Here is a 21,461-nt window from a genome sequence, read left to right on the forward strand (position 1 = left end):
AATTACAGGTAGACACTCTCACTGACCGCTGACTTTATGTTTATTTGGGTTTATTCTGATGTTATATAGAGTTAATTACAGGTAGACACTCTCACTGATCACTGACTGTTTATTTGTGTTTATTCTAATGTTATATAGAGTTAATTACAGGTAGACACTCACTGATCACTGACTATGTTTATTTGTGTTTATTCTAATGTTATATAGAGTTAATTACAGGTAGACACTCACTGACCACTGACTATGTTTATTTGGGTTTATTCTAATGTTATATAGAGTTAATTACAGGTAGACACTCTCACTGACCACTGACTATGTTCATTTGGGTTTATTCTAATGTTATATAGAGTTAATTACAGGTAGACACTCTCACTGACCACTGGCTTTATGTTTATTTGGGTTTATTCTAATGTTATATAGAGTTAATTACAGGTAGACACTCTCACTGACCACTGACTATGTTCATTTGGGTTTATTCTAATGTTATATAGAGTTAATTACAGGTAGACACTCTCACTGACCACTGCCTTTATGTTTACTTGGGTTTATTCTAATGTTATATAGAGTTAATTACAGGTAGACACTCTCACTGACCACTGACTTTATGTTTATTTGGGTTTATTCTAATGTTTATATAGAGTTAATTACAGGTAGACACTCTCACTGACCACTGACTTTATGCTTATTTGGGTTTATTCTAATGTTATATAGAGTTAATTACAGGTAGACACTCTCACTGACCACTAACTTTATGTTTATTTGGGTTTATTCTAATGTTATATAGAGTTAATTACAGGTAGACGCTCTCACTGACCACTGACTTTATGTTTACTTGGGTTTATTCTAATGTTATATAGAGTTAATTACAGGTAGACACTCTCACTGAACACTGACTTTATGTTTATTTGGGTTTATTCTAATGTTATATAGAGTTAATTACAGGTAGACTGATAATGATCAGCAGACGTCATGGAGACCTAAATGCTTAGGTGCACGTACTTGCGGACCACTGGGAGTCATGCCCCCCAGAGCCGCGCTGCTCTGATTGTTCTGCTCTGATGGAAATCACACAGGGAGAACCCGGCCGAACAACAGACACACTCACATCTGCTTAAGAAGTTGTCGATGCTTTTGTTCTTCCTCAAGGCGGGGAAATCCAGGTCATAGACCAGAGCGTCCAAACCGTCCTGCGAAAACACCACACACACACACACACACACACACACACACACACACACACATTAATAACACAGCATGATAAAGCCTGATACACACACTTCTTCTACACCAGCATCATTAAAAACTGGGACTTCACTTCACAGCAAACGGGATGCTGCAGAGGAGCTCTTATTTAATGCAGTTTAGACAGAACTTCAACTGGGTTCAAATCAGCTGACCACTAAACACAATGACCGTCAACAACCTGACCGACCTCAGTCTGTCAGACTGAACTAGCCTCAATGGTAGATCTAGGCGATATGGACAAATGTTATATCGCGATATTTAAAGACATATTATGATTTACGATATTTACTGTAATATTTCATCATGTAGACAAAATGCACCGTCAGCGTAAAATAAAAGAACTGCATTACACTGAGTACAGTGATCTTCACTCAAAACATGCTTCACTACACTGAATTAAAAAGACTGATTACACTCTGTAATGAAACGAGCAGATAATCAGGGCTCTTTAAGCACTGACGATCTCCACGATTTACTCATAAAAGCATATTGCGCATCATGATAACAAAATGATATCACGATAGGATAAAATATCGTCATACCGCCGAGCTCTAGCCTCAATAGCATGAAATATTTTAGCAAATCCAACAATTTGTGCACATTTTGGTGGGAGCTGGGGAGCTGGAAGCACTTCGATCATCTTTTCCTGGCCTTGTCTGCTTTATAGCCTCAATTAGCTTCACTTTTTAAATTCACTTATAGAGACTTTTCACAACGAATGTCAACACAGAGCAGCTTTACAGAGATCCTGGTCCCCTTTTGAGCAAAAGCGGCAAGCTGTGTGTAATATATGTATGTATGTATGTATGTATATATATGTGTGTGTGTGTGTGTGTGTGTGTGGAAAAAAATAAAATAAATAAAAGATATATATATTTTACGTTTTTTTTCTTTTCACAGACACACACATAAAACTACGGTATTCTGCAGTGCTGCAAAATACAAATATCAAAACAATAAAATAATAAAAATAAAAATAATGTGTGGCTTTACAGCCAATAAGCAATCATCACCAGCAGAGATATGTAAACGAGCTGTGTTCTGATTGGCTGCACTGTTTTAATACTCCAGGAAACTGCAATATCTATGGGAGGAGCTACCCTACGATTGCTGGATTGACCAAAATCATTTACCGACATCCAAATAAACTGCGACGATTTGCTGTGTAAGGTCCATTAGCGTTAGCTTGGCTATGCCTAATGCCAGGTGTGGGCTAGAGGGGTATAAAGCCCCCCAGCAATGAGGAGCTGTGGAGCAGTGGAAGAACTGTCCAGTACTTTTAGGATGAGGTGGGAATGAGGTGAGGTGTTGATCAAATCATACAACACCCTGACCTAACTAAAGCTGTGGTCGCTGTGTGCAATCAAATCCGCAATTTGCAGTGCTGCTTCCCTGGACTGTAGAGACAGACAGATGAACTCTTTTGAATACTTTTGGCTTCAGAATACACACTGAATGAGCAGGTGTCCCAATACTTTTGTCCATTTTTTAATTTATGAATATGTCCTTCTAATAAAAACCCAGGTGTAGAAAGTGCTACTGGACTGTGCTTCTGTTTAAACTCTCCCAGTAGCTCAAAGGGAACAGGGAGACCATCACGTCCCCGCTGGCACCAACGAGTGGAAAGAACCAGTTAAAGGCCGCAAAGCCGCAAGCGAGCGATTCCAACTTAGCCGTGGCACAAGTGACATCAGCAGGATTTAGGCTAATCTACTGTAATCCTGCACGTCTCTCACAATTAGCCCGCGCAGTCACAGAGGCAGCGGAGCGCTCCAGCAGGACACTGGAGTGACCCCAGAATCACCACCCTGAGCAATGACCATCCCCTCGAATCTGCTGAGACATGTTCGGTGTCTCAAGCATATAGCCCACCAATCAGCCCATTCAGGCACATACACTACATGGACAGAAGTATTGAGACACCTACAGGAGATTGGTGCATCAATATGGAGTTTTTGCATCTCTAACAGCAGATTTGGAGCTTAATCTGTGGCAACAGGAGTGAATGACATGTGTGTCCCAATACTTTTGGCCATATAGTACTCCTCACTTCACAGCAGGTCACACATTGTCAGAAACCACATAAGCATGAACGTCCCATGAGCAGCATAGCAGCATATCATTAATGCCCAAGGTCCTCTGACGTATCAAATTTAGGGTGAGATCAGATATGCAAGGGTCAGAGTGAGAGCATAAGGGTCAGTCCAAGGGTCAGTAAGAGTATATAGCATCTGACTGTGTGTGTAAATGTCAGTAATTGTATATAGTATCAGACCTAGTATGCAAGGGCCAGGAAAGGGTATATAGGTTCAGACCTGGCGCATAAGGGCCAGGAAAGGGTATATAGGTTCAGACCTGGCGCATAAGGGCCAGGAAAGGGTATATAGGTTCAGACCTGGCGCATAAGGGCCAGGAAAGGGTATATAGGTTCAGACCTGGCGCATAAGGGCCAGGAAAGGGTATATAGGTTCAGACCTGGCGCATAAGGGCCAGGAAAGGGTATATAGGTTCAGACCTGGCGCATAAGGGTCAGAAAGGGTATATAGGATCAGACCTGGTGCATAAGGGTCAGAAAGGGTATATAGGTTCAGACCTGGTGCATAAGGGTCAGAAAGGGTATATAGGTTCAGACCTGGTGCATAAGGGTCAGAAAGGGTATATAGGTTCAGACCTGGTGCATAAGGGTCAGAAAGGGTATATAAGATCAGACCTGGTGCATAAGGGTCAGAAAGGGTATATAGGTTCAGACCTGGTGCATAAGGGTCAGAAAGGGTATATAAGATCAGACCTGGTGCATAAGGGCCAGAAAGGGTATATAAGATCAGACCTGGTGCATAAGGGTCAGAAAGGGTATATAGGTTCAGACCTGGTGCATAAGGGTCAGAAAGGGTATATAGGTTCAGACCTGGTGCATAAGGGTCAGAAAGGGTATATAAGATCAGACCTGGTGCATAAGGGTCAGAAAGGGTATATAAGATCAGACCTGGTGCATAAGGGTCAGAAAGGGTATATAAGATCAGACCTGGTGCATAAGGGTCAGAAAGGGTATATAAGATCAGACCTGGTGCATAAGGGTCAGAAAGGGTATATAGGTTCAGACCTGGTGCATAAGGGTCAGAAAGGGTATATAAGATCAGACCTGGTATGCAAATTCAGAAAAGGTACATAGGATCAGATCAACTGTATAGGAGACCGTGAGGGTAAATGGGATAAGATCAGGTGTGTAAGGGTCAGAAAGGGTATATAGGGTCAGACTGAGTGTGTAAGGGTCAGTAAGTATATGTAGGGCCAGATCAGGGGTGAGGGTATACAGGGTCAGACTGAGCATGTACAATAGGTTAAAAATTATATATAGGATAAATATATATATATATATGCTATGTTTATATACAATGAGCAAAAAAATATATATAAAAACTACAATAAAATTCCTATATGAGCATTAATAAGGGTTATAAATGTGCATTAATAAAATTAAAACATTGCATTTAATAAAGGCAAATATATAATGTAATAAATATTATAATAAATAAAGGATCAACTGTACAATACAGACCTTATTACTTTATTATCTATGACATATTTGAGCAGAAACACACTGAACCCTGAGCACACCATCACCCAGGGCGGAAGCAGAAGAGGTCACTGACACCCACAACAAAAGCCAAAACACAGGTGATCTAAACGGGCGCTGGAGAAGGGCTGGGTCAGCGCGGCCTGCAGGCGGCCAATCAGACAGGCAGTGGCGCTCAGCAACAAGGCACGTTTGCATAACTTCCTGCCTGAGAGCGCAGTGGACGGCCACAGCCGCATTCCTCAGCAGGACGGTACACGTCAGAGAGCTATTTTAAGAATGTGGCCAAACAAGCTTTCCACACAGCCGGGCCGGGGAGGGGAGGGGAGGAGAGGGGAGGGGGGCACAAGTGGGCTTTTTATTTTCGCCCGTCCTGAGTCAGGCCCCGAGCTTTAGGAAGGGCGGGATGGAGCCGGAGGAACAAAGGCTGAAGAAAGTGAAGAAACAAAGAAGGCAGAAGAAAGTAGAAGAGGACTCTCATGGGAATAACAGGAACACAGAGGCCCAAGAGCCAAGAACTGTCCTCTCCCACTTTCCAGCCTCGCTGCGTCCCTTACGACTCAACCGGCCGGTCCCGTCACTGTCCCTTTAAGACTAACATATGTAAATGGAGCCCTGTTATGACTGGCTGCCTCATTCTAAAAGCACACTATACCGCTGCATGCTGATCATGTAGATATACACCAATCAGCCACAACATTAAAACCACTGATGATCCGGGTTAAGGAGTGGGTCTACATATTAGGCAGCGAGTGAAGGCAAAAGAATCAGACACTCAGATGTTCTAGATAATGACTGGGTCAGAACATCTCCACCAAAACATCAGACAGGTTATGAGGGGTGCTCCCAGTATGCAGTGGTCAGTACCTACCAAAAGTGCTCCAATTAAGGACAACCAGAGGCAGGGTCATGGTCACCTCAGGCCTTATTGACGAACATGGAGGTGTAGGAAAAGGGTGGCGTTTTAACGCGGGTGCAAAAATCTTTATTTTTAATAAATGAAATATTAATTTAGAAGCTACACAGGATTCTCTCATGCATTCTCTCATGTCTTTATCTCATTAAAATTAAGTGAATTATCTGAAACATCTGTGTGACAAATATGTAAAAACACCCTGGTTCAGACAGCGGCCCCAGCGCCCGTGACTGGTTGTATTACACAGCAGTGTGAGAGCAGAAGCTTCCAGGCTGCTTAATAAAGGCTGTCAGGCTTTATCAGTAGAAGTCGGCTCCCAGTCATGTGCGAGAACCTTGAGAGAGATAAAACCACAGATATGAGCAGAGCAGCTTCTATGAATGAACCACAAGCTCTAGCTGTTTCTTAATGCACCTCCAGCTTCACAATATCTTTAGAGTGGCTACAGAGCCAGCCTGCAGAGGTTAGAGGAGTTTTCTAAGTTAGTATGAAGCTCTAATAGCATCAATATCCAGTATGAAGCTCTAATAGCATCAATATCCAGTATGAAGCTCTAATAGCATCAATATCCAGTATGAAGCTCTAATAGCATCAATATCCAGTATGAAGCTCTAATAGCATCAATATCCAGTATGAAGCTCTAATAGCATCAATATCCAGTATGAAGCTCTAATAGCATCAATATCCAGTATGAAGCTCTAATAGCATCAATATCCAGTATGAAGCTCTAATAGCATCAATATCCAGTATGAAGCTCTAATAGCATCAATATCCAGTATGAAGCTCTAATAGCATCAATATCCAGTATGAAGCTCTAATAGCATCAATATCCAGTATGAAGCTCTAATAGCATCAATATCCAGTATGAAGCTCTAATAGCATCAATATCCAGTATGAAGCTCTAATAGCATCAATATCCAGAATGAAGCTCTAATATCATTAATATCCAGTATGAAGCTCTAATATCATTAATATCCAGTATGAAGTTCTAATAACATTAATATCCAGTATGAAGCTCTAATATCATTAATATCCAGTATGAAGTTCTAATAACATTAATATCCAGTATGAAGTTCTAATAACATTAATATCCAGTATGAAGCTCTAATAACGTTAATATCCAGAATGAAGCTCTAATGACATTAATATCCAGAATGAAGCTCTAATATCATTAATATCCAGTATGAAGCTCTAATATCATTAATATCCAGTATGAAGCTCTAATATCATTAATACTGAATAGCTTGTTTTAAAATTATTCTAAAGAGACAATTTTGTAATGTCTTTTTTAAGCATTATAAAATATTAAGACTTTATAAAATTATATTTAAATAGCTTTTAAAACCATTTTAAAATAGTTTTAATTTGTGAGCTATTCAATATAGAGGATGTTAATATTAAGGATAATTCAACATTCAGTAGTTGCCCTAGTTATTGTAGCTTTATTATTTTAAAAAAGTTATTAAAAGGTCATTTAACTGCCTGTAAATGATATAATCGTTACGTATAATTTCATGCAGTACACATATGAACTACTTATGTAACCAGGCTAATATGTGTTCTACAGATGTTCTCTCTGGAGAGGGAACTCGGTGTGTAGCAGTCTGCAGAAAAAGGGGGATCAGAAGTGAAACACTGGGTTGGATATTGGTTCGAGGTGGCATTTAAAAAGATCTGCACTGAACCCGCACAGGCAGGAGGGGCGGCAGAGAGAGGGCACTTTTTCCAGCTGTGGGAATGCTGAAGTTTCCATGTGCCACATGACCACATCTTTACTTTCCAGTTGAGTAGCAGTGGGTACAGGACCTTAGTGAAAACTGCTCCTCCCCCTATCACCACCTCTCGCTCAGCTGCAACCAAATTTAGCCAGCGGAGCCGCAGCATCATGCAAAAGGCCCTCAGCATCTCCCGGCCTGCACAAAGGAGGCCATTCTTCCTCAGGGCCGGCGTGAATTCAGGGTACGACCAACAGTAAAAACGCACAGCCTGACTCCAGTTCCGAAATTCGCCCTGAAGTCACCCTGATTAGCTCAGGCCGTAGCTCACAAGCCGTCATACGACAAGGTGCTGGAGCAACAGGCGACCAAGTCATTTCCTGTGGGTGGAGGCGATCTGTAGCTGTGATTTAGCAACAAGCAGCATCATAGTGACAAGCGAGATTCTCGACTTCGGTGAATGAATTACGACACCATGACGGGACAAGCTAAATGACCGGCACCAATGAAGTAGATGCTGGACTTATTGTTAAAAATCTGTTGCTTAATATGCAGAGGTCAAATGGTCAATTTGGAAATCTTCGTTTGGGACGTACCATCTACTATAAATACAAACCACCCTAAATACAACGTCCACAAGTGGAGCTCTGGCTCCATAGCGGCGCGTTATGCTTGGGCCCAGAGGATTGCCACTTCTGTAGTTCCAAGACCTTACACTGGGTTTCGACCAAGCATAGAAATCAGCATGTTCACGTCCGGGCAATCAGGGGTGGCAGATAACCATATATACCATATATACATACATACATATAAGAATGACATTATATATAAAACCAAAAGTTTGTGGACACCCCTTCTAATGAATGCACTCATCTACTTTAAATTGCACCCATTGTTGACACATAGGACACAGCTTGTCTAGACCCTGTAGAGAAGTACGGTCAATGGAGCAGATCAACTAGATGACCCTATCGGCTTAATGCTGCCTAATAATGCCAGGCGTGGGCTAGTGGAGGGGTGTAAAGCCCCCCAGCATTGAGCTGTGGAGCAGTGGAAGAGCTGTGTTCTCTGGAATGATGGTAGTGGAGCTCCATCCAGTACTTTTGGGATGATCTAGCATCCTGACTAACGCTCTCGTTGCTGAATGCAATCAAATCCTCACAGCAATGCTCCTCCAAAATCTAGCAGAAAGCCACCTTCTTCCCTGGACAGTAGGTGTTAGCTACATTACAATCACTTGTTAGCTACATTAGCTTTACCGCATCACAAAGTTCAGGCGCCAGACCCTGTCCTGACTGATCAACTGCATCTCGAGCGTGGCTCATCAACATCAGACCATGTAAACGTCATGCACCCATCACTGAAAGCACGTCAGACTTTCCTCCAAGTCCTCCAAGATCCAGCGCCTCGATTAGTCAGGCGGACACTCCGCTCTCCTGTTCGCTTACAACCTCCGAACCAAGGAAACGCACTGTCACAAGCACTTCCACGGCAACACATGACGAACTAGGCCCGGCAGAAGCGCGAGGGATTCCTCGGGCTTGGCTCAGGCTTAGCAGAGTCTCCGCTGACCTAGTAAACACAGTCACGTTAAGCTGACCAGTAGGCCGCAGCAGCATGGGCAGGGTTCTGTTTACAGTAATTAGAGGTGTAAACTTCACGATGTGGATTTGTGGCTCATTCCGATGCTGCCGTGTCTGTAGAAGCCGGTGAATGGAGCTTCAGTTTGCTTTAGGAAAGGAAAACCCCCCAAAAATATATAAATAAATAAATAAATAAGGAATAACTACTTATATGTAGGCTTTTCCAATTTCCACCTACTAGCCAGACGTCCCCTAGACAAACAGTTTAAGACAACAGGACGACATATTTTAATGAAGCTATATAAGCTCGATCCTTTATTCCGATCCTTTGTTTTTACCGCTGTGCTCTAGCAGAGTGTCCTTTGGCGGCCTCTAGGCGTCATTAACAGGCATTATTCCCAGCTGCCCCCAGCTATCCCCACTCTCAGAGGAGGAGGGTCTTCAGTCTGGGTTTGAGGACAGCGAGCGTTCGGACACCCAGGGGAAGCTCGTTCCACCACTTCGGTGCAGGACAGTAAAAGGTCTGGACGCTCGTCTTCTGTGGATCTTAAAGGATGGCGGGTCGAGCCGAGCCGTACTTGAAGCTGGAAGGTGCAGATTGGGCTCTTTTGACCATCGCCATCAAGTACGGAGGGGCTGGCTGGTCCAGTCTTGGCTTTGTAGGCCAGTCAGGGGGTTGAATGGGTTCTGACGTGAGAACATGGCCCCACTGAAGACAATCCAGCCTCTCTCACAGCTCAGCCCAAACCCGACTGACATGCTAATTACCAAAACATTACATTATTGGTCGGTCAGACACTCGCTGCAGCTCAAACAGCAACATCAGCATGTTTTGGTATCTGCACCACCATCATCTACATGCTGGTAGCCAGCGGAGTGAAACGGTCACTGGAGAACGTGCTGAGAATGTAAAAAATGACTCTAAATAAATGAACGCTGGGAAAAGCGAGAGCATGGACGCTTTTGGGCAACCACTTAATGAACACCTCACCCCACCTTACCGGCACAGACAAGACAACTACAGCAAGCACTCGCAACCCAGCAGATGGCAGACACGTGGCAGTAGCAATGCCTATAGGGTTAGAATGGGAGGTCAGAAAAGCTCCTATAGGGGGAATAGTGCACGCGTCCCAATACTTTAGTCCATATAGCGTACATTTAGTGGAGCTCTGTTCATACTGAACATTTAGAGAGCTAGGGTGGAACTGAGGTCTAGGACTAGCTAGAGTTTATACGAGGAGGCGATTTCACGATTTCCACGAGTAAAATTTGTTGTTGTTCAAAAATTCAGGGTTAATGAACTTTCCTATGAATATAAGACATATTTCCTTTGATCAATCTCTCAGTTTTTGTATCTGTAAATATCAAAAAGGGAGATAATATTAAGACAGTAATTTTAGTTTTCAGTCTGAAGGGATTTGGTGTTTCTGCTTCGTTTGCATTAGTGACTTATTTTGACACGGTCTAAGCATAACCAGCCAGCTGATTGGCTAGGTTTGTCTAAAGGCGGGACTATATCCGTAACCAGTCAGCTGATTGGCTCCGTTGTCAGGATTTTATTTGGAAACAGCAAACAGAAAGACTTTGTTAAGGGGCGGGACTTTATCCGTAACCAGCAAGCTAATTGTTTCCGTTTGTCTAAAGGCGGGATTTTATCCATAACCAGCCAGCTGATTGGCTCTGTTCGCTAAAGGCGGGACTTTATCCATAACCAGTCCGCTGATTGGCTCGGTTTGTCTAAAGGCGTAACTTTATCCATAACCAGCCAGCTGATTGGCTCCGTTTGGTTAGTCTAAAGGCGGGACTTTATCCATAACCAGCCAACTGATTGGCTCTGTTCGCTAAAGGCGGGACTTTATCCATAACCAGTCCGCTGATTGGCTCGGTTTGTCTAAAGGCGTAACTTTATCCATAACCAGCCAGCTGATTGGCTCCGTTTGGTTAGTCTAAAGGCGGGACTTTATCCATAACCAGTCCGCTGATTGGCTCGGTTTGTCTAAAGGCGGGACTTTATCCGTAACCAGTCAGCTGATTGGCTCGTTTTGTCTAAAGGCGTAACTTTATCCATAACCAGCCAGCTGATTGGCTCTTTTCGTTTAAAGGCAGGACTATATCTGTAAACATACGCCATGTCAGCCAGTAACAGTTTCCTCATTCATAACACCATAAGTTCTGCTTTTTACCCTCAGCCCATGTTCATATGAGGCTCACTGCCTCCCCTCACACTACCAGAACTCTGCTCTCCACTGGCGGTGTGGCCTCAACTACAGACATATACAGCAGTAGGAGGATGATCATATAATATTCATAATACTGTACATAATACTCCAAGCATCCTGCATCAGAAAAAGCATCAGCCACGCCTAGCACGCCATCATCATTTACAGCATGTTCCTACATCCAGGAGGACGCGAGGACAAGAGCAGATCTGATACACAGAACTGGGCCAATTATGGTTCTACACGGTGCTGCACCAACGCCAGTCAGGCGTACCGGAACAGCAGCAGGAATTCAATCAGTGGAGGAGCTCTGAGGAGCTCTGAGCGCTGCTGATAAGTCCCTCCGACAGATAAGCCAGGCAGCGCTGCACTGCATGCTTTACTGAGGCTGTGTGTGTGTGTGTGTGTGTGTGTGTGTGTGTGTGTGTGTGTGTGAGAGAGAGTACTATAGCCTGTATTACCTGCTCTAAAACTGGCTAGGACTGAAATTTGGACCTCAGAATGGTTTAGTTTATGATGTGAATGACTGAATTTGATCTGATTAATGCTAAATCATATTTAGAGGTCGGCCGATATATCGGGCCAATATTTGCCATTTTTTAAGTTTATCGGTATCGGCTGATATCCGTGTTTAGTAGTTAAGATGTTAATTCGGGCACGTCTGCGGGCAGCCCTGTGGAACGTGCTGCCCCAAGCCAAAACTTTAGTCCTGGTAGATAAAGGTAAGGCTTAAATTGTGATATTTCAAAGCCATATATTTACTATATGTAAAATTATCAAGTGTAGCTTCACTTGTGTGTGTGATATTTTAGCTAACCCGGTATATCGGCAGCACACTTCGGCTGACTCTGACCTCTAAACATCGGCATGAGGTATAGAAAATCCCATATTGCTCGATCTCTATTTAGCTTTATTTAAATCATTAGCGTTGGGCTAAATTACGATGGTTACTGACTCCCTGTTCCATTAAGGCCTTTATTCACTACACCACTTTTACAGTCCTAACAGATTACAAATAGACTGGGTGTCTCACGCCGTCTGAGCAAACGTCCAGCAGCCACACCCTGAACAGGATTACGGGATCAGACTACACAACTCAGGAAGCGCCCAAAACACAAGCCCAACTCATATGAGCACATGCACTCTCCCACCACCATCAGGCTACTGATACATCTACTGCCGATACCGAATCTGTATCAGTTCAACCCTAATAAAAGGCATAAAAAACAATATAATAACAAAAAAAATATATATATATATACACACATATATATATATATATATATATATATACACACATATATATATACACATATATATATATACATACATATATATATATATATATATATATATATATATATATATATACACACACATATATATATATATATATACATACATATATATATATATATATATATATATACACACACACATATATATATATACACACATATATATATATATATATATATATATATATATATATATATATATATATATATATATATATATATTAAAATAATTTAATGAAGCGTCGGCTTAAAATCTTGATGTGATGCTCAACTGCAGCAGCCCTCGTTAATTCAGATTGATCACTTTTGTGATGCTGCTATTGATTGCATTATAAGATACGATAATCCTTTATTAGTCCCACAGCGGGGACATTCTCAGTGCCAGGGCAGAAAGGGATAGCAAGACACTCGGATGCAAAATGTAGATAAATTACCACTATATACACAATATAAAAAAATAACAATATTATTTACAGATTATTGTGTGGAGCTCATCACCATTATTAGCTAATTAATGTAATTCGTTGTGCTTAATCAGTACTGTAAAGTCAGAGGATCGCTTTATTACGTAGTTAATCCTGATTCGCACTACTTTTTGTAGTCAATTCCAAATAATCACACTTTTTCATAGCTGCTATTTATTGTATTATTTTGTGCAGCTAATTTCAATAATCACACTCAATTGCTTGGGTGATGCCGATCACATTTTTGGTGCGGTTAATCACGATCAATCACAGTATATTAATCCAGTTCATCAAAATTACACTGATGCCGATCACATGATTGATTTTGGGGTTGTTAATGTATATTGGTGCAGGTACCTGGAATTCACCGGAACACAGTTCATCACAATCCTATGAATTATTACTGCAATAATCACAATTATTGTGATTATTATTAGATCAATTTATTCAATAATTGCTCTTTGGGTTTAACTGGGACCTTGAGATCTCAATTTCGTGAACCACATGTGATGCGAATGATGTGAAAGCGAAGGTCTTATATCCTTGAAGAGTGATCATCTGAAGCGTTCACCCTCCTCATATTAAGGCTACTTATTTGTTGGAAGGGCAGAGTGAGCACATTGTAGCCTTATTTGATTGAACCCTGCACTCTGAACATGGCTAGCCTGTGTAAACAGACTCATGCCACGTCTGGTTTGGCCCGCTGTCCGGAGCGTTACACTGCACTAAAGTAAACAGCCGGATCTCCTGCCTTTACCATCGGCAGCAGAAAGGAAAACCCCAGCGCCGTAACACAAGTCCTTTCTTTCCACTGAAAGACCAGAATCCAGCCGGCGGACGAAGCCGACTGCCGCCGCTTGTGACTGACTCCCATTTCTGCCCTGCTGCACTTTCTTTCCTCGTCGTCCCTCCGCCAAACTGCAGGCTTGGTTAGGCCCACCTAAACACACAAGGGATCCTATACATGGGTCCTAAAGAATGGCACGGCTACACACACACACACACACACACACACACACACACACACACACACACACCCGACTGCCCTCCCTGCGAGCGCAAGACAAGAGGTTATTTGATTAGCGTGGAATTTTATTAAGCGGTGGGTGGGGTGGCAGCGGCACCAAGCAAAAGCCTCCATTCATTGGTCCTCTAAACTTCTGAGGGGAAAAACAGCGCTGTTGTGTCGCACGGCCGGAGAACGAGGGCCCACAGATCACTGCCATTAACCCTCTGTGTGTGTGTGTGTGTGTGTGTGTGTTAGGTATGAGCCATGTTCAGCCACACACTGCTAAAACTGGTGCCAAGCAATCCTACTCATTTTTTCACTGGTACCTAAACAAGAACGTCGGAACCCAAAGGAGACCCTTCAAAGCCCCTACGCTACACCCATAAGCCCCGAGACCCTGTGTGCAAGCCCACACATCAGTGCATCACCCCTAAACCTGCATCACTGTCATGATTAACAGTTCTGTAGGCCCTAAACTAGAACCCTGTGGGACGCCACACGATGTGCTACAGTAAAAAGTCTCCAAATTATAATGAAAAAGGGTTCCTCTAGGGTTCTTTAGTAATGGCAAGAGTTCAGACAAAAGTATTGGGACGCCTGCTTATTCACGGTTTCTTCTAAAACAGGTAAACTATATAGATGCTGTTCCACATGTGTGTGTGTGGTGTTTGTTGTGCACAGTAGTCTGAATAGTTGCATCAGTCACTTCGCAGGATGCGCAACGTCACGTAAGGCAAATTATATATAAATATTTGATTTAAATATACATATAATTCTCTGCTGGATACAAAAGGAAAATTCACACTGTTCTCATTTTCTACTAGATAATCAAAAGCGTTATATTTATTCAGTCTATGTCAATTAGAAGCTTTATTATCCGGTCTATCATTGGGTCTATACCAATCAGGAGCCTTATAAATCTCTCTACATCAATCAGATGCCTTATTAGTCAGTCTATTGTTCAGTTTACCCCAATCAGAGGCTTTATTATTCTGTCTACATCAATCAGAAGCTTTTGCACGTTTCGTTTCCACTTGTATTTACTGTGGATGAGATGAACGGTAATCCGATCACACCTCATCTTCCCATGCAATAGGGTGAAATCTGAACATGATCCGATCACCAAAAACTGTTACCGCCAGACTGAACAGGCTCAGACTCTACAATGATCTGAATTCTGCATGGCTGATCAGATTCCTCCACAAGCTTCTCAGTTATTAGTAACACACTTAATGCCTAGCCTTCTGATTGGTGTAGACCTAACAATTAAGCTTCTGATTAGTGTAGACCGAACAAGAACAGAACGATAAATCATCTGATGGGTGTAGACTGAACGATAAAGCTTCTCATTGGTGTAGACCAAACAATAAACCAAACAATAGACTGAATAATAAAGCTTCTGATTGGTGTAGACTGAACAATAAACCAAGTTCTGGTTGGTACAGACAGAATAAGAAAGCTTCTGGGTTGGTCTGGACCGAACAATAGACCGAATGATAAAGCTTCTGACTGGTGTAGTCAGAACAATAGACCACATAATATAGCTTCTGATTGGTATAGGCCGAACAATAAAGCTCCTGATTGGTGTAGACCAAACAATAAAGCTTATGACTGGTGTAGACCAAACAACATGCCAAAAAATAAAGCTCCTGATTGGTGTAGACCAAACAATAAAGCTTATGACTGGTGTAGACCAAACAACATGCCAAAAAATAAAGCTCCTGATTGGTGTAGACCAAACAATAAAGCTTAGGACTGGTGTAGACCAAACATCATGCCAAAAAATAAAGCTCCTGATTGGTGTAGACCAAACAATAAAGCTTCTGACTGGTGTAGACTGACCAACAGACAAACTGTAAAGCTTCTGACTGGTGTAGACTGACCAACAGACAAACTGTAAAGCTTCTGATCGGTGTAGACCGACCAACAGACAAACTGTAAAGCTTCTGATCGGTGTAGACCAAACAATAAAGCTTCTGACTGGTATAGACCTAACACAAAAAGCTTCTGACTGGTGTAGACCGAATAATAGACCAAACTATAAAGCTTCTGATTGGTGTAGACCAAACAATAAAGCTTCTGACTGGTGTAGACCGAACACAAAAAGCTTCTGAATGGTGCAGACTGAACACGGTGTAGACTGATTTGTGCAGACCGAATAATTAAGCTTCTGATTGATGTAGTCAGAACAATAGACCACATAATATAGCTTCAGATTGGTATAGAGTGAACAATAAAGCTTCTCATTGGTGTAGACCAAACAATAATAATATTGTTGTTTAACTGAATAATAAAGCTTCTGGTTTGTGTAGACTGAACAATAGACCGAACGCTTCTGATTGGTTTAAGACTAATGTATTTATTATTAATTGGCCTATTTAGAACTTTGAACATCCTGTAATTTCACAGATAGACAGTAAAAGCTGTGGGGGGGATTGTGGTGTTCTGAAGAGCTCTGCATTTCTGCAGTGACACAATTGAGGCTGAGTCTTAACACCAAACAGTGCTCTCCTAATTCATCTCCAAACCCCACTGAGACTTTCTCCAGTCCAGCATCCAGCAACACTCGCTCTTCACTGTAGTGCCTCTGCTGCATACAGAGCTACTCTGGACAACAGCCTCCCTTCAGACAAAGACCACCAGACAGAGTCCATGTCAGTGGTCATCAGCCCTGCTTCTGCAGAGCTACCTTCACTGAGAGAGGAAAAAGATCTTCAGAGGCAGGAGAACTTCACGCTGAACTCACTCAGGGAAACGCCTCCCCATTCCTGAGTCGCCGAAAAGAGTCAGGAAGAACAGCTGTGAGGAAGCAGTTACAGCCTGATTACATCAGACACCCACTCTACTTCAGCTACGAGGCTCAGAGAGCCTTCACACACTGACCCAGAGAACGAGCCACGGCCCAAACGCCTCAGCTACCTCAGTACCTCCAGACCTCGCTGCCTCAGCTATACCAGTCTCCCCTACCTCAGTCACGCCCTAATGCCAAATGCCTCAGTTACCCCAATCTGTGATGTTACCCAGGCTGCCTTAGATACACCCTCACGTCAGATGCCTCAGTTATCCCAACACCTTCTGCCTCTGTTACCCCAGCTGCCACAATTACACCCTAATATCAGATGCCTCAGCTACCCCAATCCCTGCTGCCTGTTACCTCAATTCTTGCTGTCTGTTAAACTAATGCCACAGCTACCCCAACCCCAGATTCATACGTTACCCCCAGCTGCCACAATTACACCCTAATGTCAGATGCCTTTGCTACCCCAACCCCAGGTACCTCCATTACCCCAAACTCTACTGTTACCCCATCTGCCTCGATACACCCCAATAGCAGTTGCCTCAGTTACCCCAATCCCAGATACATACGTTACCCCAGCTGCCTTAATAACACCCCAAATATCAGATGCCGCAGCTACCCCAATCCCTGCTGCCTGTTACCCCAAGCTCTACTGTTACCACAGCTGCCATAATTACACCCTAATGTCAGATGCCTGTTAGCCCATACCCTGACACCTCAATTACCTCAATCTCTGCTGTTACCCCAGCTCCCTCGATTACACCCTAAAGTCAGATGCCTCAGCTTCCCCAATCCCTGCTGCCCGTTACCTCAATTCCTTGTCTGTTAAACCAGCTGCCTTACTTATGCTCTAATATTAGATGCCTCAGCTTCCCCAACCACAGATTCATACGTTACCCCAGCTGCCACAATTACACCCTAAAGTCAGGTGCCTCAGCTACCCCAATCCCAGATGCATACGTTACCCCAAGCTCTGCTGTTACCCCAGCTGCCTCCATTATACCCTAATGTCAGATGCCCGTTACCCCAGCTGCCTCACTTGTGTTCAGATGCATACCTCAATCTCTGCTCTGTTACCCCAGCTGCCTCAATAACATCCCAAATATCAGATGCCTCAGATACCCTAAACCCTAATGCTAAACCTTAATCTCTGCTGTAACCCCAACTGCTTCAGTTACACCCTAATGTCAGATGCCTCAGGTACCCCAGCTGCCTTAATTATACCCTAATGTCAGATGCCCGTTACCCCGATCTCCTCCGATGTCTGATCCCTCAGCTGCCTAAACTACCCTAATGCCACTCCCATCTTTTCAGTGCTTCCTCAGCACAGCAGTTTTAGCCCCGTTACCCCAGTTACCCCAGACTTCCCAGCCACTACAGTAACCCTAGCCTCAGCTCCCAGGTGCCGCAGTAACCAGAGTCCGAGTTGCCCGAGAGCGCTCAGCTGCCTCCGCTCAGGCAGATGCACAGACAGGTGAGAGGGAGGCAGGCCAGAACAGGCCGGCGGAGAGCGAGCCGAGCTGACTCCGCTCCCTGGCGCTCAGAGCGAACACTCGGCGTATTCAGAGCCTGCCAGCAGAAACCAAACTCCATCTGAATAGGAATTACGCTGCGGCTCACGCTCAGCTCAGCGGGAACACGCCTGGCAGAACCCAGCCTTAAAAGCCTCTGTTTTTTTGTTTAAAGCTGGCTTTAGATTACCACACGGAGAGCAGGGAGGGTTGGGCCATGTTCTTTTTTTTTTTTTCCTCCTCAACTTCCCCTAATTTGACCAGCTAGACAACAGGCCGCACAGCGTTACGTAGAACAGTGCAAGATGGAAGTAGAATAAATGTCATGTGACCGCATGAAAACACATGACGCTTTTGAGCAAACATGCATGTGTTCAAATGCAGACCAAAATACTCCGGACAAAAAGGCCAGAGAACACTCTATAATCAGCCAGACTGCAGCCGTAGCCTCCTCGGGACCGGGCTGTGAGCTGACAGCAAACAAATACAGAACAAATACAGGCCCAGAAATATTCCACAAACAAACAAATATAAACAGAGCTCACTACATGTCCAAATATTTGTGGACAACCCTTGTAATGAATGCATTCAGCTACTGAAAGTTGCACCCTTTGCTGAACACACAGGACTCTTAACATGAACCCATTGGCACCATGCCTACGTGTATAAAGCCCCCCAGCATTGAGGAGCTGTGGAGCAGTGGAAGATCTGTGCTCTCTGGAACGATGATGGTAGTGGTGGAGCTCCATCCAGTACTTTTGGGATGAGTTGGGGATGATGAGGAGGGGAGGGGATCATCCATCCAACGCCCTGACCTTACTGACTGCAATCAAATCCTCACAGCAATGCCGCTCCAAAATCTAGTAGAAAACTAGACCGTCTTCTCTGGACAGTAGAGACAGTTTCTTCAACAAAAGCCGGATCAGCTCTTTAAATTATTTCTTTCTAAATATTGAATGAACAGGTGTCCCAATACTTTTGTCCATACAGTGTATTTTATATATAGTTAGTGAGACTATGGAGAATGATGCTGTAGCCAGAAATCTGGGCATCCAACCTCAGAAGAAGGTCTGAGCCTAAGCAGCTTCAGGATCATGCTGATGCTCCATTGGCTGGAACAGGGAGAAGGGCATCTCCGTCATTCCCACTCCGGGCCGGAGCGCTGCTGCTGCTACTGCACTATGGAGGTTTGGTGGTGGAGCTGCAGGAGGAGAACCTCTCTCCAGAACTGCTGTGTAACACTGCGTAACCCATAGAGTCATATTAGTGTAAAATCCTGTAGTATTACTCCACCACCTCAGCCCACATGCTGCTCCACCTTCAGATCAAGCTTCTGGAGCTCTCAGACTGTCCAGAAATGCATGTGTACAGCGGTACATGAGGGGGCGCTCAAAGCGCAAATTACACTTCCCAACTGTAGGGGGAAGCAGCTGGGAAGTTGCCTAGTTTTCACTTGTGGGTCTCTAGGGTTTTTAGCCACAGTCATCCGTAAGTTGGAGTCCCAGAGAGCATAACTGTCCTCCACCATTAGGATATGGTGGAGCTTCATGCTTTGAAGCCTTTATCTGCTACCTGGCCGACTAGAACCGGCTTCTCCAGAGTAGCTAAACCTTCAGCTCATCTGCGTTCCAACACTGCAGTTAACAGAGCACAGAGTACAATAATGACAATTTCACACATTCTTTAGTAACGCCAGAGGTTCTTCATAGAACCACAACAACTCAAAGAACTAGTGGTTGTTCACATGGTTCTTTGCCTGATTTTAATACTATAGAGAACCCTTTTTAGTATTTTACAGAACCCTGTAAGCACTACATAGAACCCTTTTCAGTTATATAGAACCCTTTTCAGTAATACACCATGTTCAGTACTAACACAGAACCTTTTCAGTACTAATACAGAACTTTCTTAGTAATATACGTAGTCGTGATAGTACCGAAAAGGGTTCTCTATAATAGTGAAAATAGTTCTAACACAGAACTGCTGCAGTACTAAATACAAGACTTTTGTGTACTGTTCTGTACTAATACAGAACCCTTTCAGTACTAATACAGAACCCTTTCAGTACTAATACAGAACTACATTTCAGCACTAATATAAAATCACTGTAAAACACTTACAGCAGCAAATCAGAACCCTCTTCAGTACTAAACACATTTACAGTACCGAGGTAGAACCCTTCACTACTAATATTGAACCCTTGGGAAGATAATCTGCTTTAATGAGCATACCGTTGATATGGGCCAAACTTAAAGGGCACTGACCGGCTGCGATTAGTCCTGTTTAACTGGACGGGAGTATGGGAACATGAATGCAGATATTCAGACAGCAGTTTTTACATTGGTGAATTCTGCCTGCGTAACAAAATATTGCAATTATGTAAAATATTTATCCTGAAAATAAATCTGAATTGATTAAATATAGTAAATATTGTGAAATCATCGCCCAGCCCTACTGCAGACCTTTTACCTGGAGAGCCCTCCACTCCACACCATTACCGACTGTACAGCCATGTAGAGAGACACCGCGAGACAAGAACCCCGTTATGCCACAAGTAACCCCTTTAGCAGTGTGGGTAACAAGCCTGGGGTTCAATCCCTCAGCCCACCACGCTTCACCAACAGGTAAGACCCCTAACTCCACATTCGGCTACCCGAGTTCCATGCGTTAGAGCCCTGGACGAGCGCGCCAGGTGAAGGCTGTGCAGGTAAAGGTAATTACCCCCTTTATAACAGCCTGTCCGGTTGTTGTGACATCACACCCTTCAGAACGGGCAGCTCAGCTGGGCGTGATCACTGTTTACAGACATCACGCTCTTATTCTGAAAAGCTGCAGGTTAATGGACACAACACTGATAGTTTTTGTTTGTTTTTTTAAGCGAACCGTCCACTGAAGGGGAAGTGAGAGTGGTTCTTCTGCAGCCTCGCTACAAAGACCTCATTGTGCCACCGTCACTTCACTTAAACACGGTACAAATACAGAGTCAACCTGGTGCACCTTCTCAGAAATGATCAATAAACACTGAATTTCTGATACTTGTGTAACTCCAGTATGGAGGCCTAAGCTCTCCAGGGTCGCCAGATCACCAAAAACTCCTCCAGTTCATAACAGGGTTGTAATGACACCAGCA

The 21,461-nt window shown here is 43.4% G+C and overlaps 1 protein-coding gene across 1 annotated transcript in view; it reads right to left on the minus strand.

Annotated features, from left to right (window-relative positions):
* The window catches only part of rock1 (Rho-associated, coiled-coil containing protein kinase 1), a 67,589-nt gene that overhangs the window by 41,830 nt on the left and 4,298 nt on the right, over positions 1-21,461 (minus strand). Inside the window, exon 2 of the mRNA XM_072687148.1 lies at positions 1,106-1,187. Within this exon, the coding sequence (XP_072543249.1) occupies positions 1,106-1,187 (82 nt within the window). The remainder of the gene's footprint in view (positions 1-1,105; positions 1,188-21,461) is intronic.

This window comes from Salminus brasiliensis, chromosome 9 (assembly GCF_030463535.1).
Source record: "Salminus brasiliensis chromosome 9, fSalBra1.hap2, whole genome shotgun sequence".
Lineage (NCBI taxonomy): Eukaryota > Metazoa > Chordata > Actinopteri > Characiformes > Bryconidae > Salminus > Salminus brasiliensis.